This window comes from Drosophila obscura, unplaced genomic scaffold (genome assembly GCF_018151105.1).
Source record: "Drosophila obscura isolate BZ-5 IFL unplaced genomic scaffold, ASM1815110v1 contig_30, whole genome shotgun sequence".
NCBI lineage: Eukaryota > Metazoa > Arthropoda > Insecta > Diptera > Drosophilidae > Drosophila > Drosophila obscura.
Window position 1 is genome coordinate 1,192,855 of NW_024542818.1, and position 24,433 is coordinate 1,217,287.

The 24,433-nt window shown below is 46.2% G+C and overlaps 5 protein-coding genes across 7 annotated transcripts; 3 read left to right on the forward strand and 2 right to left on the reverse strand.

The window, feature by feature from the left end:
- Window positions 1-1,694: 1,694 nt before the first annotated feature.
- Window positions 1,695-3,282, forward strand: LOC111078913 (protein late bloomer). Its single transcript, XM_022373854.2, has 5 exons — window positions 1,695-1,910; window positions 1,978-2,157; window positions 2,211-2,345; window positions 2,396-2,575; window positions 2,634-3,282. The coding sequence occupies exons 1-5, from the start codon at window positions 1,728-1,730 to the stop codon at window positions 2,742-2,744; spliced, it is 789 nt and encodes a 262-aa protein (XP_022229546.2). The 5' UTR covers window positions 1,695-1,727; the 3' UTR covers window positions 2,745-3,282.
- Window positions 3,283-4,193: 911 nt separating this feature from the next.
- Window positions 4,194-4,980, reverse strand: LOC111078919 (cuticle protein 76). The gene has a single exon (XM_022373863.2). The coding sequence runs from the start codon at window positions 4,921-4,923 to the stop codon at window positions 4,270-4,272; it is 654 nt and encodes a 217-aa protein (XP_022229555.2). The 5' UTR covers window positions 4,924-4,980; the 3' UTR covers window positions 4,194-4,269.
- A 1,584-nt stretch (window positions 4,981-6,564) lies between these two features.
- LOC111078915 (larval/pupal cuticle protein H1C) lies at window positions 6,565-7,362 on the forward strand. Its single transcript, XM_022373857.2, has one exon. It carries the CDS (start codon window positions 6,565-6,567, stop codon window positions 7,360-7,362), a length of 798 nt encoding a protein of 265 aa, XP_022229549.2.
- Window positions 7,363-11,448: 4,086 nt separating this feature from the next.
- Window positions 11,449-12,454, forward strand: LOC111078918. Of its 3 annotated transcripts, none has more exons than XM_022373861.2 (4): window positions 11,449-11,566; window positions 11,623-11,790; window positions 11,894-11,983; window positions 12,040-12,451. In XM_022373861.2, exons 1-4 carry the CDS (start codon window positions 11,504-11,506, stop codon window positions 12,115-12,117), a joined length of 399 nt encoding a protein of 132 aa, XP_022229553.2. In that variant the 5' UTR covers window positions 11,449-11,503; the 3' UTR covers window positions 12,118-12,451. The 3 variants fall into 3 exon arrangements, with proteins under 3 accessions (XP_022229553.2, XP_022229552.2, XP_022229554.1); XM_022373860.2 differs by having other exon boundaries at window positions 11,858-11,983; window positions 12,040-12,443; XM_022373862.2 differs by lacking the exon at window positions 11,449-11,566 and having other exon boundaries at window positions 11,718-11,790; window positions 11,848-11,983; window positions 12,040-12,454.
- Window positions 12,455-18,084: 5,630 nt separating this feature from the next.
- LOC111078911 (histone-like protein 18C) lies at window positions 18,085-18,985 on the reverse strand. The gene is made up of 2 exons (XM_022373851.2): window positions 18,577-18,985; window positions 18,085-18,514 (listed from the first exon to the last, which is right to left on the reverse strand). Exons 1-2 carry the CDS (start codon window positions 18,859-18,861, stop codon window positions 18,248-18,250), a joined length of 552 nt encoding a protein of 183 aa, XP_022229543.2. The 5' UTR covers window positions 18,862-18,985; the 3' UTR covers window positions 18,085-18,247.
- Window positions 18,986-24,433: the final 5,448 nt, after the last annotated feature.

Below are 24,433 nucleotides of genomic sequence, written 5' to 3' on the forward strand. Positions count from 1 at the left end.
TTTTAGATACCAAGAAAAGCTTTTTCTTTAAGTAGAGTATTTCGGATGCAGTGTAAGTGGATATTCGTTCCTCAGGGACTGCGTTTCTGTCAACGTTACTTTATTACATTCTGGCTGAGAATGATGCTAGCGATGATTGACACCCCGACTGGCAATAAATTTTTAATTTTCAATGCTTCCCTGATATACTGACGGCCTGATGGACTGACTGCCTGCCTGCCTGCCTGCCTGCGAGCTTGTTAAATTCAAATTAGAACGATGCTGGCGGCTCCATCTATCCGCAGGAGGAGTTGCCGCCGCTGACAGGCAAGATAAATGACAGAGGACTGCGATCGCAACAAATTAACCTTGTTACAAGAACTACGAGCAGAACAAGTAGAAAAACCAGTCGAGAGCATAGCTGCTGGCGAGGAATGGCTGTGGCGGGGGCTGCTTCTGGTGGCTGGTGCTGGAGGACAACAGTTACAAGTGTATGTAATTTTTTATCGTCTCCACTTCCGGCTCCAGCTGACTTCTGACTGCGCTCCCACTGACGGACTGACTTATGAATGGCGTGTGGCAGGAAGTTGAGGCAAGGCATAGTAGTGAACGAAAGAGAGACAAGGGGGGATGGTGCCACAGCCACAGCGAGTCGATAAATCAGTTTGTGTATCAAATTGAATTCACGAGCGTGCACTTGACACCCGCACACGCACATTTATCAGTCAGTCAGCCAGCCCTTCCTTCTTGTGTATCCTTAGGATACTTCCTTCCAAGTCGCGGCAGAACTTACAATTCGCTGAAAACAACTTTAATTCGGCTCGAGTGAAAAACCACAAAATTTTAATCTCAACTAAAAGCTGCTGAAAACACACACAAAAAAATAAAACATCGAGAGGGGCGCATTATAAATTATTCATTACAAAACGCAACCGCGACACGCCCACTACGCTGTACCCACTCTTCGTTACTCTGTTTCCTGTAGCCACCATTCTCCACTCCCACTCAAAGGCCGCCCGCCTGCCACTGACGGTTGCTCGTTTGCACCTAATTTGATTTTTAGTTGCTGCCCTCTGCCACAGTCTTTGCCTCGGCTGCTGGTGCTGCTCCTCTGGAACCCGGACTGGCTGTGGTTGCCTCTTGGCATTCGCTTTGTACCCAGCATTCGTACACGACAAAAGGTATATTCTATTCCCATTAGAGTGTTATCCACTTGGCGTGAACTGAGGGTATCCGTTAGTCGGTAGGCACACATGAGTACAGATGGCACACGCCTTGGCAGCTTGGCAACGTTTTATTTGCTTCTTTGCATTGCCCGATTCAGCTTTTCTTTTCATTCATTCCAGCGGGGCTGTCCTGTCGAAAAAATGTCTGTTATGTGGCTACAGAATTTTGCAGTAATTAATGGCAACTGTTTGATTAAAAAATTCCATAGCCGCAGCTCGACATGTATTTCCCTATGCATGTCTCTGGTTTTGTGTAGTTCTAGTTCGACCCCGACCCCGACCCCAATCCCAATCCCAACCCCATCCTCGGTCAACGTGGCTGAAGATGAATGCCGGCACGATGAAACGAGCTGCCAAGTTAAATCTATGCAAATTCCAGGGATCGCTTTAACTGCTTTGCTTTGCTTTGCGGAGCTGGAGATGGATACCTGCTCGAATAATTGTCAGCAGCAGCCCAGGGTCACAGTGAAACATCAGCATCGTAGTGGCAGTTATGTCAGTTCACAGCTGATTTAAATTAAAATGGAAGCAACAATAAAAATAAGAGAGAAAATTCCAAGTTTCGGACTTACAAAAAAAACGCCTGATCTGGCAGCTCCAGAGCCGTCGCGAGAGGAAATCGCGCCACCCGTCACGAAAATCCACAGGAAATGCACGCTGACAATTTGTCAATGGTTCGTCTACAGCCTCACAGCAGCCTGTCTGGTGAGTTATTCCACTCGTACTCCGCAGTTAGTTATCCGTATGTTATCTGAGTAACCCCAACGCACAGGCCCTGAACATATCGGACATGTTTATCTATGTGAAGACGATCTCTGGGATCAGTGGCTGTGGGCGGTGCATATTCCTGCAGTACCAGATCATACTGATGGTAGTGGTGGGGCTGGTCGTGTTTCTGCTATGCGTCATCCCCGTCGTGGTGCTCAAGCAGAGCGTCCAGGGCCTGCGCACTGTGAGTGCCCCAACGATAAGGAATATCTTCAGTGTATAATCCATTATTTGCAGTTCGTAATGCTGCTGTTTCTGGCCACGTGGCTGCAGATGATGATGATCGTCCTGCTGTCCCATGACTATCCCCTTGTTCACGACATCGAAAAGATCTGGACACGGCACAAGAGTCTGGATTTCTACGAGCACAAGGTGAGCACGTGGGTCGCTGCTTCCTTCTGTTATTTGAGTTTTCCATGCAGTACGAGTGCTGCGGCATGACGGGACCCATTGACTACAAATTGGCCAAGGACGAGGTGCCCAGCAGCTGCTTCAAGGACCGCAGCATGAGATCCCAGGACCTGTACAAGTCTGGCTGTGCGACCAAGAGGAGCAGACCCTCGGACTTGGCCCTCACCGAGCTGCTAACCATCGCCTGTCAGGTGAGAGAAATCATAGTCATACATGCCACATACCATTATTGTATGCCTTGCTTTGCAGTACGTCCTGATTGTGGTCATACTCTTCCACAAGATGTACCTGAAGCGCAACCTGGTGCCAGCCCGATCCCTGAGAGCACTGAACGCTGCGCGTATCCACCTCCCGCCGTAATAGCAAATTGCATTTGCATTCGGTTTTGAGGGATTCAGTCCGGCATGCGGGACTGGCATGCGGGACAAATTGGATTGGATTGGACTCTACTCTGCCTTGGATTTCCTCATATTTCACCAGCTGCAATCAATAACGATAAACACTCGAGTCTCCTTTTGAGTCTCCTGCCGAAAGGGATTCAATGTCCAGGGTCCAGTGTCCCGTTTCCCGTGTCCGGTATGCATATGGATGAGCCAATAAAGAAATCAACAAAGCATGTCGAGGCGATTGAAAAAGTATTGCAAATGCCAGGATAGCCAGGATAGCCAGGGATTTGGCCACGGACACGAAGAGAGACAGGGACAGAGCTCGACAATCGCAACAATATGCAAATGCAGCTAAGCGGCAAAATATTCAAGGACAATCCACCCATTCCCATTCCCATTCCAATCCAATCCCATCCATCCCATGCCATGCCATCTCGAGTTTATTTCTCTTTTATGTCGGTACATAAATTTTATTGTTGTCAACATTAAATTCTGGTCGTCGTGGAAAACAATTTAGCAGCATTTGAAAATCCATAAAATATGCATACAAAATTGTCCAGCGGAACGACCAACTTTATGGCTAAATAGTTTGCTCCGGCCCAGCCCACATCGTTAATGCCGTTTTTTTTTTTTTTTTTGTGTACTCCGTATGGGTGTTCTGGCGGAAACTTTTTAGCCAACGCCAGCGCCAGCGCCATAACCATAACCCTAACAACACTCTGGTCAAGCTGCTGAGAGAGCAGTGAGACCCAACCAAAGTTTATGGCGGCAAAGGCAATGGCAGGGCCTGAACCGAACTGAAGACCAAAGGGTCATGTGGCTCATTAAACTTTGGCCAACAATTTTTTGCGACACCCAACCCACAAAGACAAACAGAAAGTTTTGCACTAAATATTTGGGCGGAAAAAAAAGTAGTCCAACGGGATGGGGGAGGTGTGTGAGATGCAGAGACAGAGACGCTTTCGTATTCAGAGGATTGCAATGTGGTAGGGAATTACTTGGCACACATACGCCCCATTAAACGCTAGACAAATGGCAGGACAAGGAAGGGGGAAACCAACTGAAATGGAAAGTGTGAAAACAGTTCAGAATTGAAGGTGCATCGAGTTTTAAGCTGTGGTTACTTATGGCAATTCGAACGGAGTCTGGCGACTGTGGGTACGCTGAATTTAGAAGGGTTTATTTCCATTCTGCAGGGAAACAGGGAAAAAAGGTTTCGCCTGAAATTAAGACTCACGCTTTGGGCACCCCCCCTCTACCTTGGTGGCCATCTCATTGATTCGCTAAAACATTTTAATTAGCGCGACATGTGCGCGCGCCCTTGTGCGTCCGTCCTCATTGCCCCGTTCCTCATCCGTGTGGCCCGTTGCCCGTTCCCTTTCCCGTAATTAGCTAAAAAGCGAGTTCTTGTTTTATGCGACTGGCTACTGGCAGCTTTTTATTTCGTACGAACAAATCAACAAAGTGTCAACGGGCGGCAGGACTCTGCCGCGTTCCGCTTAGTATCCCCAGTGGGAGCCGAAGCCATCGAAGCTGGCGTGGGAGACCACAGCGGCGGGCGAGTACTTGACAAAGGCTGTGGGCGCTGCGGCAGCGTAGACGGGAGCAGGAGCAGAGTACACCGGAGCGGGAGCAGCATAGACAGCCTTGGTCACGACGGGAGCGGGAGCGTACACAGGAGCAGGTGCGGAGTAGACGGTCTTGGCCAGAACTGGAGCCGGGGCGGAGTACACGGTCTTGGCATAGACTGGAGCTGGAGCAGGAGCAGAGTAGACGGTCTTGGCCACAACTGGAGCGTGGGCAGCGTACACTGGAGCTGGAGCGGCGGCATAGATGGACTTGGTGATCACGGGAGCGGGAGCGGGAGCTGAGTAGAGGGTCTTGGGCGTGTAGACATTGTTGGTGATGCGGGAGTCCACCTTGCTGACGCTCGAGTAGGGGGTGACCACGTTCTTGGAGTAGGTGGAGACGGTGCCGCCGAAGGAGCGGACCACATTCTGCTGTGTCGTGCCCACGGCATCATAGTGGGGCTGGGCCAGCTTGGTCACCACTGGAACTGCTGGAACGGCATAGGTGGTGGCTGGAGCCAAGAAACCGGCGCTGGTTGCACCCATCAGAGCGCAGAAGGACAACAGGACGTACTTGAATGCCATGGCTGGAGGAGTTGGTTGGAGTTTTCGAGAATGGAAACTGGAACTGATGTTGGAATAGAGCTGAACTTGCTACTGATGCCTAACTGCCAAGATTTGGCAGTTTTTATAGCCACAAGTGCACAAAACCGACAAAAACCTCGAACCTATTGCCAAATTTCACGGCCATCGAGTCGATTGTGGCACTGAGGGTCTCCGTGTGTGTGTGTGTGTGTGTGACGGATTGACTTAGGCCTAAGCCGCTTCGACATGTGCTCGTACTGAGACCCAAAACTGGTTCAATGGGTCGACGAATGACTGCGCGGAAACCGTGCACCTCCCTCTCTGTCTCTGTCTCTCTCACCCTCTGCCTCTCTGTGCCTTGCCCCCCATCACAGAGTGAACTGGGGGGCGGCCGGGGACAGCTGCCACGAAACTCCTGCCACACACTTCAGCGGGGAAAGTGAATTATTTTGAATACTATCATCAGCTCATAAATTTTCCAGAACAGCCAAAAGAAACGACAGCGAAAAACTTTTATTTGCTCGGCGTATTTTTCCATTAAATTGAGTTCAACTCAAGCAGCAAATATGCCAGCTCCCGCACCCCCTACTCCACACCTTTTCCATCGAGTGGGGATGTTCCCGGCTTGTGTCAACTTTTGTATCAGTTGCCACAATTGGGGGGGGGGCGGCAGCGACTTGTTTATGATTTTTGTTTGTTTTTATTCCATGGGAGTGCGCGTGCCCTTCAAGAAGGAACATCTGAAACTGGAAGGAGCAGTGGAGATGTGATATTCTGAGCAAAGGGAAAGCCAAGATCGATATACAAATTAATTTATATTTATTATATGGTATAACTAATTATTCTACACCAAACCTAATTCCCTATGGCGCAGAATCTTGCAAAACTAATACTAAAAAAAACATAACAATCTTTCCTAACTCATTAGGTAATTCTTGAGCATAGAGCATACCGCATTTCGGTGCTAAGGACTCATTCGCTGTCCTGTGAGCTACCGGAGCCACCACTCCACTACCGTGGAGTTCTTTTTGTTTTTTCGCAAGTTTGGAAAATGAATTTCCCAGCTCCGCTGCTCACGGAGCGCATGATGAATATTTATTGAAATTACCAAAGTTGACGCTGCTCCACCAAATTGAATTGTGTTGCCAACTTGGGATGTGCCACTCTGTGGGGCAGCTACGTACACAAGCTACCATTGCTATCCAGTAGGAGCTACAAATTTTGTGATTATTTCTTGGCCTGGCTTCTTCCGTTTGCGCCCTTTTGGCAAATTGTTATTAATTTTACACTGGGGGAACCCTGAACACACATCACGGCATCGCCCGCCCGCCCTCTAAGCCTAATTACCGCGTTTAATTTATGTGAGCAAATTGGCTTTCGAGCGATTGCGCCAATCACTCTCAGCGGGGACAGGTGAACAGGCATCGCTTTGGGGGCAGCTCAATTACCAATTTCCAATTAACAATGGCCAAAAAGCGCAGCAGCGGACCAGCGGATTGGCACGCGTCTGACGCGTATATAAGCCGCAACATTTTGGCCAAATCAGCATCAGTCGCAGCCCAGCCAGCCAGCCAGCCTGTCTCGTCTTGTCTCTCACCTATCGATCTGCAAGTCACTATCCCTATACATATATCCCTCAACATGGCCTTCCGCTACCTCATCACCCTGTGCGCCCTGGTGGCCTACGCCCAAGCCGGTCTCCTGGCCGTTGCCAACCCGTCCGTGGATGCGGTAGCCTCCACTCAGCAGAATGTGGTCCGCTCCTTCGCCGGCACCGTGTCCAGCTACTCGAAGGCCGTCGATACACCCTACTCCAGCGTCCGCAAGAGCGACACCCGCATCCAGAACAATGTGTACACCCCGGCTCTGGCCAAGACCACCTACGCCGCTCCGCTGTACACCCAGGCCACGCCTGTGGTTGCCAAGACCCTCGTCCACGCTCCGGTTGTACAGAAGACAGTGTATGCTGCTCCTGCTCCAGTCTATGCCTCGGCTCCAGTGTACGCTGCCCACGCTCCAGTTGTGGCCAAGACCGTGTACTCCGCCCCGGCTCCAGTTGTGGCCAAGACCGTCTACTCTGCTCCAGCTCCAGTCTACGCCGCTCCAGCTCCAGTCTATGCCAAGACTGTGTACTCTGCTCCAGCTCCAGTTGTGGCCAAGACCGTCTACTCCGCACCTGCTCCTGTCTACGCTCCAGCTCCCGTCGTGACCAAGGCTGTCTATGCTGCTCCTGCTCCCGTTCTGGCCAAGACAGTGTCCTATGGCGCTCCCCTGGCCACCACCAATGTGAACCACGGACCCTCTGCCACCACCTACACCCACAATGCACCCGCCTTGGGAGTGTCCAGCTATGGCAGCGCCCAGACCGTCCAGTACTCGCCAGCCACCAGCGTCTCGCACATGAGCTTCGATGGATTTGGCACCCACTGGGGTTTCTAGGTTTCTAGGCCACCTCTGTGGCGGAGGCTGAGATTGTTAAAGCTTCTTGTTAATGTTGTTGCCTCTTAATAAAACAAAGATCGATTGTTGCAAGTCAAACATGCGCAGAGCAGTCACCTTCCGGGGCACCGCAGCCTAACCTCAGGCCTCAATCAGCGCCGGCTAAGCGGAATCGGTTCGGATCGGATCGAACAATGGGCTCGACCCCACCAGACATTATATCAGACTTTGGCAATAGCTTTCCGCTACGTCATCGGCCTTCGGTGGAGTGCGTAGGGGCGTTGGGGCGTGGGGGCGGCTGCTTTAAGCGGCTTTGCGATAAGTCGCGGAGGCGTGGCCCGTGTCGTGTATGTTGGCGCTTAACATTATGGCGCTTTAATTGGATTTAATACAATAATTCGCACACCGCCGCCGCCCTCGCTGGCCACAGGGCCAAAAGCCAAAGCGATCTGTAAAATGGGAGAAAGCATAGCCGAATCAATAGATACCCTTGATTATAGATTAATCCTACGGCAGCTAGTTTTTAATGTGAGAAAATGTGTACCTAATAGAATCATTCGACAATGCTTCTTTCTCTTCGTTATGAACATCATTATAGTACCCACTGGTAGGGCTATCTCTCGCCAAAGTAATCCATATTGGAGTATGTAAACCGAAATTGATTCCATTGGCAGCCCCACACTAACACGCGCACTGTCACGCGTTTACTTTTGCACTTGTTATTATTATCGCTGGTTAATTAACGGATATTTATGCTCTCATAATAGGCACGTACGCAACGGCAACGGCAACGCCACCGCACATTAATCGTTTATATGCTGCCACAGTTACAGTCACAAAACCTGTTTAATCTTGACATTTGCCTAGAGCAAGCCCACAATGTATCCATAGGCACTCGAAAGTGGAGTTAATGGATTCAATGGGATCTATTGACAGGTCGCTGCGTGGAGAGAAAGAGCAGATCTTGGTCCGACAGATCTAAGGCTTGTTTTGACAGTGATATTTTAGCGGGAACTAGGCGACCCCTTCGGATTGCATAAGTCAGTCGACGTCGATGGGAGTGAGAGTGGGAACGAATTGTACTCAAGTGTGGTGTATACCCTAACCAATCGGATAATTAAATCCTTAAGGGTGTAATCTATAAAAGAATTGGCAAGTTAGTATGCTAAAATGGAAGCAATATATATGGCAGGCCACTGCTGTAGTGTTTATCTGACCTTGAATTACCAGACATAGTCAGAGTGCTCCCCTTAAACCTTAATTAAAGTTTACTCAAAGTCTCGATTGAAGTGGAGGCTCTATGGCGCCTCTTTAAGCCACTAATGGATCAATTCCATCAACCGAGTGGGAGGTGACTTCAATCTGATGACCCCTTTAAGGTGACACTAATGAGACATGCAATGGAACTGATCCATCCCTGGGGCCATGCGGCCAGACAAGAACAATCAAATTAAATTAAACGAAAACGTGGCCAAAAAGAGTAGAGTGGATGGGTCCCCACAGGCTTTTAAGTTTTTCCCTGACAAATTAGCTGCCGCTGTTGTTTTTGTTGTTGGGTTTGGTTTTGAATTTGATTTGCGATTTGATTGCAAACACGCCCGCCCCATGCTGCCCCACCACACGCTGCCCCACTATACGCTGAAGAAGAAGACGAAGAGGAGGAATAAGCTGTGGCACATTGTCCTTGTCTGAGTTGACAATTAGTCAATAATTTATTTCAATTTCATTTCGCATGCCAAGCACACTCGCATCTCTATACAGATACAAATGCCTGCGTATGTATCTATATCTTTGCCTGTATCTGTGTGACCTAACTGCACTTTAATTACATTTACATTTCGGCTTGAGTTTTTGGCTGCCAGAGCTGCCACACAGAAAGGCAGGGACACAGGGCCCACACTGAGGGAAAAATCATTGAGTGTGCACTGCTAAGAATGTGCTCCGCCTGGACGGCTTTTCTGGCAGTGTAGCCGAGCAGTGGAGCCGAGCAAACATGCAATTGTTGCAATGCAATTTAGGTAAGCGAATTTGTCATGATTTAAATAACAGCATTATGTGTGGCAGAGTTTGTATTTATCTGCAGCATGAGTGAAAAACTGCAGACAGAGTCGTTTGGGTTTGTGTGCCCTGCACAGGACCTGTGTCCTGGTATAATTAAATTATGGCATGACATAAGACGCATAATAAGTCATAAATCAAATTTACCTATCCCACGGGCCTGTCCTGCCACCCCGCCACCCCGCACTGGCAGACACCACTCTGAGGCGAACGAGCGCTCGGGTCAGTCAGACGCCGTCACAGAAATTTAGATGGCACAAGGACACGCAGTCCCCCACCTTTATTCTGGCCCCAGCAATTTGATGGACATTAGGACGACTCTGTCTCGGCAAACAATTAGACAATTGATGCATCTGATGGGGCTCTGGTCCGTCTGTCCGTTTGTATTTGCATTTGCATTTGTATCTCTGTGCCGGCGTGGATGTGGACGCTGCAGAACCAGAAAAGGGCCGCCCCTGGCACGAGTTTGCAACTGTGACTGCGTTTAATGTTGCCGCTGTCAGGGACAGGCCACAGTTGAAGCATGCAACTGCAATAGCAGCCAATGTACGCAGATTTGTTGCCTTGTTGTGGCCTGTGTCTGTTTTGGATGTTTTCCGTGGTACGGTACACGCATCTGTTTCTAGGCAATACTTTTTGTTGGCAGAGGCACAACAAAATTGTGCGCAAACTCAATCGTTAACTCGCACCCGAATACTCGTATCTGTGGAGTCTGTTTAAAGTTTGGAGTTGGAGTTGGGGTACTCCAAAAATGAACTTCCCCTTCCAGTTTCCCCTCCACGCCAGCGCCAACAAATTGCTCCGCTTATCCACGAAGTAATGCACAAATGCCAGAGCGAACCACTCGGGCAGAAGTAGAAAAGAAAGCAGACTCCTCGACTCGTCTCGTCTCGTCAGCCATCGCGATATGTCATAGAAGCGCAGACAAAGGGCAACGCAACCCTCCGCTGATACGCATCGCGCAGCTCCAAGGCTGATTAAAATTTAATTTTTAATTTAAAGACTGTTTGTATTTTATTCGCAGTCTTGTTGCGGGACAAAACAAATGGATTTGGCTGCTGTGTAGGCGGCGAGGGAGGGAGGTGCGCAAGCGGCCCTTCGAAGGTCGTCCTGGCTGTTGATTTATCATTACTTTATGCAAATTGACCGTTTACCTTTGAGCCTTATCTGCGCATCTGTGGAAAGTTTAGCCCCCCCCCACCACCACCCACGAGACTCTGCAGCTTTTCTTTTTCCCGTCTGTCTTTTTAGCCTGGTTTTCCCTTCCCATGGCTGCCTGCCACGTGCAATGTCAATGCCGCCAAGCGATTAACATTCAATTAGCTTCTGGCTTCATCAATGATTTTATCACAGCCATTTGGGGCTGGGCCAGCGGTTGGGGAGTCCTGTTGCTGTGGCAGGTTTGAGTGTAAATTGTGGCAAATTATCATTAGCCTGTTGAGGGTGGATGTGAATGCGGTGCGGGCCGTTCGGGGTGTGTGTGTGTGTGTGCCCCAACAAGGACAACAACGACATCTTCACATCTTCAAAAGGTTTTTATGACATCAACAGCTGTCGTTGACAGATTATTGTGGCGATTATTTTAGCAAGATAGCAAAGGACACGACAGACGAAAGAGGACTGAGGAGCCATCAGCAGATGGAGCACAAACAGGACCCCAGCGGGTGGTCCAGGAGCATGAGGAGACGTTTCTGCTTTGTGCGTTCAACTGTAAATTGTCAACCATGTTGTTGCTGGTGGCTGGTTGGCTGGCTCTTTGTTGTCCTGGCTGCTCCTGGCTTCTCCTGTCTGAACGACACATGTGACAGAACCCGGTTAGGGGCCACTTAAGCATCTTGCGGCTTAACACTTGTAAATAACTACATTGGAGCTGGAAGAGTTGTCACATTTTTATAACAACTCCTTGGACATGGAAATTGGCCTTCCAGAACCTCCATATGAGCCCTCAGTGAGTCCCTCATTTTGGAGATGTGCTTGCAAATTGGCTTAAAATTCTCCCCTTGGCCAGGGATGGAGATTCTTGTCAATTGTGCCTGGCACTGGGGTGACAAATAATGTTTGATATTTCCCGAAAATCGAGAAGATGTGTATCTGCACCGTGCTTGTGCTCAAGGTCTCAGTGGTGTTTGCAATTATTGTACTGGCAGTGAGTTGGCACCGCAGCACATCCGTGCTTAGCTGAACCCATGGCCTATTCCACAGATCCTCAATGTATTGGACATTTTGGAGGGCACAGAAAAGTTAGGCAAGGCCACAACGAAAGGCCGACTACTGCTCATCGTGTGCTTTGTCCTGGACTCCGCGATTATAGCCATTCTCTGTGCGGGCCTATATGCGACGATACGCCAGAATATCAAGCTCTTGCAGCTGGTAAGTTTCAGCCTGGGGACAGCCTGCAGATAGCTTCAGCACAATATGCATTTGAAGATACTTTCAGCTTATTTTCGCACTGATAACCTACTGCCTGGGCAAGATGTCGCTCTGGATAGTGGCTGGGAACCAAGGGGGAGTCGTCGAGCTTGTGGTCACTCAAACCTGGTACAAACTGACTTTGGTCGCCACGGTAAGCATTGTTCTACTACGTAATGATTCGCTATAGCTGCTATTAACCACTCCTAGGTGATTGGCATGGTGCTGCTTACGTGTTTCTGCCTGAGGATAAAAGATGACGATGGTGAAGATCCTCCATTTAGCTAGGAATTTTGTGGAAATTAATTGAGAATATTCCAACATTATCTGGCGGATACTTTCTCAAATACAATCTTCGTATAATTTGACTAATTAAGCGGCACTTTCACACTCTCCAAACAACAGTCAACTACTCCCCTCCTTTGAGTTTCTGTCCTTGAAGTTCCGATGAAGTTGTTGATATCGAGGCGGGAGGACAGATGGGGCCATTTGTGGGTTGTGTGGGCAATCAAATTACATGCGAAATTATGGACACCCGCAGGACCATAACGGCAGCCAATAAAGATCGCAATGAGCAGATAAGCGGAAGCTGTGACCCCCGACCAGGGGGTCCTGTCCTGCGATACCAGAGTACAATATTGTCATCTGCTGCTCCTGCTGCTGCTGCTGATGTTAATGCTGTTGATGGTGTTGCTTTTAATGAAATTTAACGATAAACACAAATAATGACACTTTGCATTTTAAAACACTTTCGCAGTCGGTCAGGAGTCATCATCCGGCAGCAGTCCAGACAGCGTTCGATTGGCGGAAGAGAGGAGGAGGAGAACGGCACTGGAGTCCGATGCGATGCTCATTACACGCATTTCATTTGACACTTTTATTGGCCCAGATGCCCATGGCTGATATTTCAGATGGGGCCAAACGAAATGTGTAATGCTCTTCCGCATCCCCTTCTGGTTTATGCGGGTCATTTAATGGCCAGCAACGGATACCGATAAGGGCATTAAATTTGTTGGCCACTTTTCCGGCACTCTCTCTCTCTCTCTCTCACTCTGTTGGCCATAAAGTCGCTGGCCACATCACTCAGCATTTGGCCAATTACGCAAAAAAAAGGAAAATATATTCCCCCCTCGTGCGTGTGTGTGTGTGGGAGAACGTGTCAAAGTGCTGAAAAATGCAGCAAGTTTCAAGGATGTGGCAGGGGGAAGAGGTGAGAGGTGAGAGGTGCTTAGGTCTGGAGTGGCTCATTAGAGGTGAGGTGCCCGACTGCCCTGAAGGAGTTGCTGGTAAATTGTGTGGAAAAACGCGCTTTCCCCTCATCCACTTTTTAGAGTGTTTCGCTGGCCGCTGAGCTACAACCAAGTCGGGGATGAAAAGGATGTTCCGTGCTCCCATTTAAATATCCAGTAAAATATGCCCAAAAATTGAATATTCGTGTTCGTTTTTTCATATTTTTAATTCCACAACTGGCATAATTAAAGCCTGCCATGGCAGGCCTGGCCCCTGGGGGCGATTCTCTTGGAGAAATTGCGATTGTCGCCAAGCGGTTTGGGGCCATAACAGCATGTCGTCGTCGTTGTCTTCGTCGTCGTCCAGGCGTATGTCCTGCGGCTGATTAAAATCTATTAGAGTCAAAGAGATGTAAGACACTGTGCAGGCGGCAGGCGGCAGGCAGGGGCCTCGACCGCTCTCCCTGGGAGCTGGCACTCGGCGGGGTTCACAGTTTGTGGTGGGAGGGGGAGGAATACTTTGGCCAATGACTTGGCATGTAAATGTCGACGTTGACGTCGCCAGCAACGCAATTGAAATGCATGCGGCGGAAACTTCCAACTTGTCAGTGCAGAGTATGCCTGGGAGGGTATTCCGGTGCGGACTTTAGCTTTGACTAGAAAAAGAAATATTAAAGGATCCATCGAGAACGAGTGCCCTACAAAAACCTCACACATCTACAGTTCCTTTGAGAAGTTTAAGATCTTTGTTAGGATTTATTCTTAGCACTTATCTGCATCGGAATTTAAGATACATCATTTCTCTTCTCTGGCTTAACTAGCAGCTTAATACGATCAGCATCGACTCTCTTTCAGTGAGTAGAGAGTAGACAGATCTGATCTACTAGAGCTTTCTTGTTATTGGTAAACTCCTTTTGCTATAAAATGTTGGGCAATTCCTTTAAAACTTTACAAAAAAAATGGTTTATTGAGCTGTGGTAGTATTTATTTATTTGTGTCTTCTAAGGGTACTTAAGATTTAAGGGTATTTAAAATGCACCTTTTTCCGAAAGTCTGAACTCTCTTCCTATTTCTGTTGCTGTTGTTGTTGTTGTTGGCAGAAGTCGCACACAAAAGTTTTCAATGCTAAGTTTTCAACGGAAATCGTGCAGCTGTTTGGCCAGCGTGCGTGGGTGTGTGGGTGTGTGTGGGTGTGTATCTCCTCTTAAATATCCTGCAGAGCGAAAGCTTGTAAAAGCAAATTTGTTGAAATATTCATTTAATGGCTGCCACGCCTACTATCCAGCACAGATGCACGGGGGTCGAGTTGGGGAGCCTCTTTCAATATGATTTTTCATGATTAAAGCGCGTGCCGGGTACGTTTTTATCGGCCGAAAGACATTTGCCCATGCGATGCCCGGAGTTCGATATGAATTTTCTTATAAATTGTCGCCCCCAACAAATGTGTCCACACACACACACACACACACAGAGTGCGAGGGTTGGGTTGGAAAATGCTCTCACACGCTCGCATAATAAAGTGATTTTAAAGGGCACTTTTCCCCGCACTTTTCTTTCTCTCAGATGGCGTATGCGTAAAATTTCCATTTGTGCGAGGCACTCAACTTTATTGAACTTGAAGTGGAGACCCGCAGACTCGCAGACCCGCTCTCCAGCTCTCTGTCTGATAATGTTTGTCTTTGAGAGCACATGTGTGTGTGTGTGTGTGTGTGTGTGTGTGTTTGTGTGTGTTGGTGGTCTCCCTTCGTCCTCCTGTCTGCTGCGCCAAGATGTCCTGGCTTTACAATTCATTAAAATTTCATATAAATGCTGCGGATGATGGGCATGAACGATCATGATCGGGCACACAGACAATGGTAATCCACTTTACAGCTGAAGCTTCAGCTGCAGCTGCAGCTGCAGCAGGGCGTCGCATCGTGTCCGTTATTAACTGCCAGTTACAAATGCCGCCACTGCCACAATAACGGTATTAAAAGCCCCTGCGAAAGCGTCAAGTCATAAACTGCTCATCAGTCTTGAGTAACTCGCTCTCGCTCTCTCACTTTCTCGTTCTCCCACTCCCAATTCCACTCTCTCCTCCGGTTCCACCGTGTAACTGTAATTATGCGACGCCGCTGCAAAAGTTGTGCTATCACAACTCATTGTCTCGTCGCCATGGCGGGGCAGGAAGTGGAAGCGGCAAAAGCCGGCGGCAAAACATGCCACCAAGCGGGGGACGGGCGGTGTTTCGCAACGATGTCTGTGCGCCTTTTGCTCTTTTGACGCTGATAATGCAATTTCCGGCAGCGCCATTTTGCCCCAGCTCTCGCGTAATTTACTGTTATGCAATGTTTCATTTTTGTTGTGCGCTTTGCAAGCCTTTAAAGCAAGGATCCGCTCTCCGCTCTACAGAGTAACTGCGGGACAATCAACGCGGCTAGTTTTTGCTATTTATCTACATAAAGTTAATTGAAAGCATTCAAATGCCAGAGACAGAGACGGAGATGCCCACGAGTGCGTGATGTGTCAACATCTTTTGATGCCACATAATCCCACTCCACCTCCGCTCCCCGCCATTCATTCATTCAATCCGCCCCACAATAAGGGTAAGAGCAGGAGTACGAGTTGTATGGGAACATGTCTCTCCTCTTCGTCTTTATTACAAATTGGTTTTCTGCAACAACCACCCACACCACCACCCACCCACTCGCATGTTTCGTGCGCAATTTGCACCACCAAAATGAATGTGGAAATGTTGAATCGAGGGGGAGACGCATCAGCAGCAGCAAAAACCGAGCAATACTCTCCACAAAATGTGCAGAAAAAATAAATTGCAGCACACGGCTAACCCACCTAACGGTGAAATGGCTGCGGCAACGTGTCCTGTGCTGTTCTGTTCCATTCTGTTCGGTTCTGTCCTGTTCGCCACGTTAACAAACAGAAATCGAAAGTTTGACTGCGGTCAACGCTGGGGCATTGTCATTCTCCATCTATCGCTTGTGTCTCGCTTTTCTCTCTCCTCCGACTGACTGTCAGATTGAATGGTTTATGTGTGACACCTTTGACCGGTCGCAGAGGTGCCACAAGGGCAGGCCGCCGCTTTCTGCCAGACGATATAAATTAAAATTCAGCTGGAAAGCTGAGCAGCTTTAAGCCTTGGCCAGATATCGGTGGGATTGTGGGGCCAAAGGGATTCAAATTGTAGGCTTACAGGCAATAAAATAATGTATTTATTTTAATAGATAACATCCTGAATGGTTTATAAAGAATATTACCAAAGAAGACGTTCGTCCTAGGAATATGTTAGAATTCCCCGTAGAGATCTGAAATCTAAAGCGTGTACTTTGCTTTGCCGCTGAAAAAGAAGGTTTTCAAGTAATGTTAACTAAGAATATAAATACTTATATTATACAGCTCCACAAACTTATATTTAAAACACATCCAACTTCATATTGATACCTTCTTTGGGACTTCTTGTCTGGTAATAACCTTAAAAGTGTATCAATCCGGTATTGCTTAGCATTGAAAATCTCATTCCTGATTTTCCGGGTCCTTTTATTTGCCCGGCAAAAGTCACGTGGCATTCATAATTCTTAAAATGGCGCCATCAGAAATTATGTAGCAATACTAAGTGCACCCAAACATCTGTCCCTCGCACCATGAATGGGGCATGGGGCTATACGTGACCAGCATTTGTCGCACGCTTAAGTATGCTGGGATTTTTCGGGCATCGGAATGGGATGGGATGGGTCCGGTCCGGTCCAAGCAATGGGGAATTGATTTTGGTTTTTGGCCAAGTGCAAGCTGATTATGGAATTAAAACATATTTCTGTCTCAGAGCTTAAAACTTTAAGTGGCAAAGGTTGTCGCTGTGTTCTTGGTACGTGACATTCTTTTCCTTTCGGAGTTTATCACGTGACAAGTTTTCCAGCTTTGCGCTTATTTTCCACACTCCCAGAGAGTGAAAGAGAGAGAGAGACAGGACGAATGCGTTTCATTTTCATTGTGGGAGAAAAAAAAGAACTTTTCACGTGTGTGTGGGAAAAGGAAATGAATAAGCAAACGAAACTACAAAGAAGTTAACTGCAAAAGCGAGCTACGAAAGTGAACTTGGGTTACAAAGGAGAGCCATAGAGAGAGAGAGAAAGGAAGCGGCAAAGGCAGATAAATAACGTTGAATGGAAAAGCACGAAAAAATAAACAATTCGCCTTTTGAAATGCTAAACGTGCGAGAAAGAGACAGGGCTGGGAGGACAGGGGACAGGGCCAGGGGCACTCTTCACACGCTCTCTGCAAGGACACGGCCCAGGACCCGGACTCGTGTATTTTTATTAGCACATCGGGGACGCGGATACGGATACGGATGGGGTAAGGGGTAAGGGGGATCCGTTTATCTTGTTACTTGGCACCCGCTCAATGCCAAATACATTTATCTTGTCGTATTTATTTTGTACCACATTAATTTCGCTCGTGTTTGAGCAGAAATTGACTTATTTGCATTCGGTTTAATTTGTACGAACATCAATATGCCGCACGGAATAAAGAAAAAAAACCCTCCCCCGGACAGGACAGCCATGGGGAGACTGTGACACGGCCAATGTAGATGTAGTAGCTGGCAAGGGTGTGGATGCTGCGGCTTACACAGCCACAGGTGTTGCAAGTGTCAAATTTGTGATTGATGGAAGGCCGAACTAGGCTGGCAAAAAATTATGAGATTTTTTTCTTTAAAGTTATTCGTGCAGCAGGATGGGTGTGCGCGAAAGGGAAAGCCCGATTTAAAACAAATCTGGCAAAATCCCTAAAATTTTGGCATACTTGATAAAAAAATTGAATTTTTAATGTTTGATTAGCTCTCTAAGTGATTTGCTTATGAAATATTCTGAGTGTATCATAAATCATACAATTTAAAATAGAACTGGTGCGTTTCTGAATGATTAAAAATATGTTTCAGTGTGCAGGCATCTTTATACATATGTAGTACATAATAGCTGCCATATGAATAATCGGTCAAACAAGCTACTTAACTAAATTGAAAAAGAAATTAGTGTAGGGTGAGGACCACGCACATTTATTCCAAGCTTTTAAGTTCCTTTTGTTGGCTGAACTGCATCAGAGTTTGACAATCGCTAAACGTCACATCTTTCCCCGCCCACTGTCTGAATTTAATTATTTGTTTGCATTTTTTTTTGGAAATACGTCTTTTGTCTGGCTCAGTGAGCCTCGGACTTATTGCACTTCTTGGCTCTACGGGACTTGCGGCGACTCTTTCCGCAGCTCTTTTTAGGCTTGCTGCAGGACTTCTTGCGCTTTTTCTTCTGGCAAGCGGACTTCTTGCGTCTGCGCTTGCCACAACTCGACTTCTTGCGCTTAGACTTACAGCTGCGCTTGCGCTTATTCCAGAAACCACAATCCCCTTCGTCCAGGGAGGAATCAGAAGCATCTGTCGAGCTAGCTATGTCATTCTCTTCTGTGCCAGCCTGTAGGGTGCAAAGGGGAGCTGCTGCACTCACTGATGGATTTAGATGCACAAAGAACTCACCCTACGGTAGCGGGATCGTTGCTCTGGGGACATTGTCCGCCACCGCTGCGCCGCCACGTTCACAGCCTTTTGTCCAAAACGGCGTTTGCATTCCCGCATGTAATTTAAAAACGCGATTGTGGAGCGACCTCTAATCGAATCTGTGAGAGCGCCATCAGCGTCGCTGCTCTCGAATGCGGATTCCGATGAGCTCCTTGGATTGTTGTCGTTGATTTGTTCGGCGCTGAGAATTGAGAGAACCTCGTTGAGCGATTCATCGCTTTCATTTACACTAGACAATGACATTTTTCCTCAAAAACAAAAAACACAACACAAAAAATTTAGAAAAAAGACAAAAAAATTATTCAAAAATACGTTTGAATTTGAATTTGTAGCTAGAGATGTAGCACGAAGGGAGAACAACCTTATACTGAACGGAGGCCTGGCTTTGCTTTCTACCCAATAAATTTGGTTCAAGTTAAAACTAATAGACTCCTTCGATTGGGAATTTGATGCAATTTGTTTTAGTTTTGTGTAAGTGTAGTAGTGTCTGTAAGCTCCAATATTAACTTTGGGCACCAATTAAGGCATTTTTATTTAAGCCACTTAAATAGAAATGAATTGAAATTTTCAGATGAAAATGTGAAGTATCAGCCACAGCAGAGCGTATTCCAAAGCCAAATGAAATAATATTAGCCACACGGTCGTGTGCGCTTCATGGAACAGCGACGACAGACAAAATGCATTTTTCATAAAGCAGACAGCGATACGTGTCTGTGTGTCTGTCTGTCTGTGGGTTGGAGCTGGGAGGCCAGGAAGATGGGAAGCTGCTTTGTTGGGGCTGAAGCTGTGGGCCAGCAACGAGCTACCTGTAGACGTCTATCGACAGCCAGCGGAAACAAAGGAGGACGGAGGACGGAAAATGGCCAAGAGCGCAAAATGTCAACCGAAATTGCGATTGCGTTAAAACTCTATAAATACCAGAGTAACATGCGACAACAGCAACAACAACAACTGCGAGTCCGGCGAGGACATGCTGATGTGGCAGCAACACAATCTAATCCAGTTATTGCATTTTAAATGCGCTACAAGCTCTCACTCTGTTCGCCCCTGAGCAATGGCAGGGACGGGGTCAGAGTACGGCAGGGCAAGCAGCAGCAAGAGCTGGGTCATTTCACGCTCTCAATTCACATTCAATTATTTGCTAGGAAATTACTGCCGCCTTAAATTAAAGCTCTGCGTTTCTAAGAGTATGTTATTATAATATTTTTATCTGTGCTTAACAAATATATCAAATACATTAACAGAGACATTACAGGGCTCTCGCTTTTATTTCTTTTGATGTCATTTAACCATTTACCATAAATAAGCCATCGACTCAGTTTCGGCTTCTGTACTTCTGTCTGTACCTCGTAATGCGCTTATCTAGAACGCCAGTCAGCGCCATATGGAAGACAAGACCGAAACCGCAATTGTAAGCCAACTCTTTCAAATTTTAATGCAATTTAACAGCATATTAAGTAGCAGGAGTCTGCGGCCGGAAGCCACAATGCTGCCAGTCGGCGTGTGTGTGTGTGGGAAAGAGTCCTCCTGCAACAGTTGTTGCTGCTTGCCGCAAAATTTTAGTGCAGCAGAAGGCAAACTTTCAAACGTAGATAGTAGTAGCAGGAGCTGCCGCCTCCATCCCTGCTCCCAAGGTGAATAAGATGCTGTTGAATGAGTGTGAGTGTGAGTACCAGAGTGGGTATTCATGAACTGGCATGGCAGAATGGCTAATCAATTGCGCGCACATTGAGCACAAATCAAATTACAAACTTATCGCGTCCAACGATTTTTGCAAAAAAAAAAAACTTTTCAAGCTTTCCACTCTCCTCTCTCGTTTGGCTGTTTGAGATCAACTTTTGCTCAATTTGATTTTTCAACAAAAAGTAGAAGTTTTTGCCTTTTTACCTGCCCTTCTTTTGTCTGTGCTTCTATTCGTACTTTTGCTTGTCGTTAAACAAACTTATCCAATAAAACTTTTGTCAACATTGATTTAAGGCTAAAGAGGATGCATATTAAAGGAAAATGTGGTGGGTCGAAAGCTGCTGGGGAGGGGAGAGGCTGGAAAACATTTGACATTTCGCTTGCTCTTATCATGTGTCAAAAAATGTTAAGCTCAAAGCGGCGAGGCAGGGCTGCCAGAAGTCCTGAATATTAATGCGAAAGTTTTATCTAATTTGGTTGTTTCTTTCTTTTGTTACTTTCGTGCATGAAAATCACAGTGTAGACACTACTCCTAATGGATTCCATTGACTATTCAATGCACCTGGCAACCCTGACACACTCACACACACCACACAGAACACAACGCTTATTATGGTGTGCTTAAGCCAGTTTTTGCCTTGTCCTCGAACAAACACAGTAAGTGTTGGGGCATGCCGCATAAGTAGAACAGTCCAAGACAAAGTTTTCCACTGCAACCTGATGCTGCTGTTTTTGTTGTTGTTGTTTCTGTTGCTGTGGCAGGAATGCATTTACAGTTAGCTGACTGCGGCAGCTTCTCTTTATCCACTTCTACTTAATACTTTAATAGTTGCAAAAGTTTGCCCAGCACGGGCTTAAGTAGCTCTCTTCACCGCTTCGCTCGGCTCGGACTCCCTAACTCGGTTTGTCTGGGAGTAGTGCTTAAAATAACTGTAAAACTGCCAACATAAATCTGGCCACAACATATTTTATGTTGCCACTAGCCCGAAGTTAATGCCAGCCACGTGAGCATCTACCGATTAAAGACTTAAAGTACACTCCTCCTTCGCGGTGTAGGACCGAAACTCAGAGAACGAAGATTAAAAAGTTGAGCAGACAAACAACAAATTGACGCGTATCTTTTGCATATTGAATAAAAGTCAAATTGTGTTTGGCATATTAAGCGGGAATCAGTCGGAAATCGGAGTCTGAATTGAAAATCGAAAGCAAATCTCTGCCAAATCCCTATCCTCCTTCTCTGCTGTCCTGTCCGTTGGGTGGAGAAAAGTGATTTTTCTTGTCGGACTTACGGCTTAGCGACGCAGCAATTTTCACTGCAGATTCTGCGATTCTGGCCAATAAGTTTGAGCAAGTTGATGGGAGTCGGGAGTGTCTCTTGTACTAGTTGGATGTCTTAAATATTATTCAAATTTGATGCCCGCGATGAGTGATGGGTGGCGCGAAAAGTTTTAAATATTTTTTCAATTGAAAATTAACTTTTCTGTCGTTGATAATCTCTGCTATCGAATCACATCGCTTTTTATTGGTGTGCAATTTGCTTTCTTACTCGGGTAACAAGTATTTGTTGGGTTCTTTGTCCGACATAACACTATTGACAATTAATTACTCGCTTTACGAGTATGCTTTATGACAGCCATCGGCCATCGGAAATATTTAAAATAAATATTTTCTGCCTTTCGCTGTAATTCAAGCTTATGGAATGTGTGCACAGCTCCGGATGCAGGACACTGCGAAAACCGCAATGTTTTGTCAAATTTCAGCGAGGTGTGCTTTAGAATAACATGTTTATGCCAGAACATACATACATACATATTTATAAGCAACCAAAATGATATTAGTATATTGTAAAGAATTTTTTACGGATGGTAAATTCTTATTATATTCTTATTGTCGTTGATGACAGCTGATCGGGGAATTCCAGATCTGTTAAGAAATCGTAGAGGAAACTACAAATGTATGGTTGGGAAAATATCCTTCATCCTTGATATGGACTCCATAAAATTTCCGATCCCAGAAGTAAGTCGGTTATATTTAAATCTGAGCTCAAATGGAAGAAATCGGTTATTTTCAAATCTGGTATCTCAGCAGGCGAACAGATTTCTCTTTTTTTCTTGTTTCTCTTTGTATTCCGTTGCTCTCTTTTTCGATCTTCTTTTTCTCATTTCCTGCCTCCACTTTCCACCGCTCACAGGGCAAAAAATGGTTAAATTCAAATCTGAGATACCAGGCGCACAGAAATCAGCAGAAGGTCGCTGCTTTTTTTGATTTCTCTCTTTGTTGTTTCTCTTTGTATTTCGTTGCTCTCTTTTTTCGATCTTCTTTTTCTCATTTTCTGCCTCCACTTTCCACCGCTAACGGGGCAGAAAACGGTTAAATTCAAATATGAGATACCAGGCGCACAGAAATCAGCAGAAGGTCGCTGCTTTTTTTTTATTTCTCTTTTTTTCTTGTTTCTCTTTGTATTTCGTTGCTCTCTTTTTCGATCTTCTTATTCTCATTTTCTGCCTCCACTTTCCACCGCTCACAGGGCAAAAAACGGTTAAATTCAAATCTGAGATACCAGGCGCACAGAAATCAGCAGAAGGTCGCTGCTTTTTTTGATTTCTCTCTTTGTTGTTTCTCTTTGTATTTCGTTGCTCTCTTTTTTCGATCTTCTTTTTCTCATTTTCTGCCTCCACTTTCCACCGCTAACGGGGCAGAAAACGGTTAAATTCAAATCTGAGATACCAGGCGCACAGAAATCAGCAGAAGGTCGCTGCTTTTTTTTTATTTCTCTTTTTTTCTTGTTTCTCTTTGTATTTCGTTGCTCTCTTTTTCGATCTTCTTATTCTCATTTTCTGCCTCCACTTTCCACCGCTCACAGGGCAAAAAACGGTTAAATTCAAATCTGAGATACCAGGCGCACAGAAATCAGCAGAAGGTCGCTGCATTTTTTTATTTCTCTTTTTCTTGTTTCTCATTGTATTTCGTTGCTCTCTTTTTTCGATCTTCTTTTTCTCATTTTCTGCCTCCATTTTCCACCGCTCAAATGGCAGAAAACGGTTAAATTCAAATCTGAGATACCAGGCGCACAGAAATCAGCAGAAGGTCGCTGCCTTTTTTGATTTCTCTCTTTTTCTTGTTTCTCTTTGTATTTCGTTGCTCCCTTTTTTCGATCTTCTTTTTCTCATTTTCTGCCTCCACTTCCCACCGTTCAAAGGGCAGAAAACGGTTAAATTCAAATCTGAGATACCAGGCGCACAGAAATCAGCAGAAGGTCGCTGCTATTTTTGATTTCTCTCTTTTTCTTGTTTCTCTTTGTATTTCGTTGCTCTCTTTTTTCGATCTTCTTTTTCTCATTTTCTGCCTCCATTTTCCACCGCTCAAATGGCAGAAAACGGTTAAATTCAAATCTGAGATACCAGGCGCACAGAAATAAGCAGAAGGTCGCTGCTATTTTTTAATTCTCTTTTTTTCTTGTTTCTCTTTGTATTTCGTTGCTCCCTTTTTTCGATCTTCTTTTTCTCATTTTCTGCCTCCACTTCCCACCGTTCAAAGGGCAGAAAACGGTTAAATTCAAATCTGAGATACCAGGCGCACAGAAATCAGCAGAAGGTCGCTGCTTTTTTTGATTTCTCTCTTTTTCTTGTTTCTCTTTGTATTTCGTTGCTCTCTTTTTTCAATCTCCTTTTTCTCGTTTTCTGCCTCCACTTTCCACCGCTCACAGGGCAAAAAACGGTTAAATTCAAATCTGAGATACCAGGCGCACAGAAATCAGCAGAAGGTCGCTGCATTTTTTGATTTCTCTTTTTTTCTTGTTTTTCTTTGAATTTCGTTGCTCTCTTTTTTCGATCTTCTTCTTCTCATTTTCTGCCTCCACTTTCCACCGCTCAAATGGCAGAAAACGGTTAAATTCAAATCTGAGATACCAGGCGCACAGAAATCAGCAGAAGGTCGCTGCTATTTTTGATTTCTCTCTTTTTCTTGTTTCTCTTTGTATTTCGTTGCTCTCTTTTTTCGATCTTCTTTTTCTCATTTTCTGCCTCCACTTTCCACCGCTCAAATGGCAGAAAACGGTTAAATTCAAATCTGAGATACCAGGCGCACAGAAATCAGCAGAAGGTCGCTGCTATTTTTGATTTCTCTCTTTTTC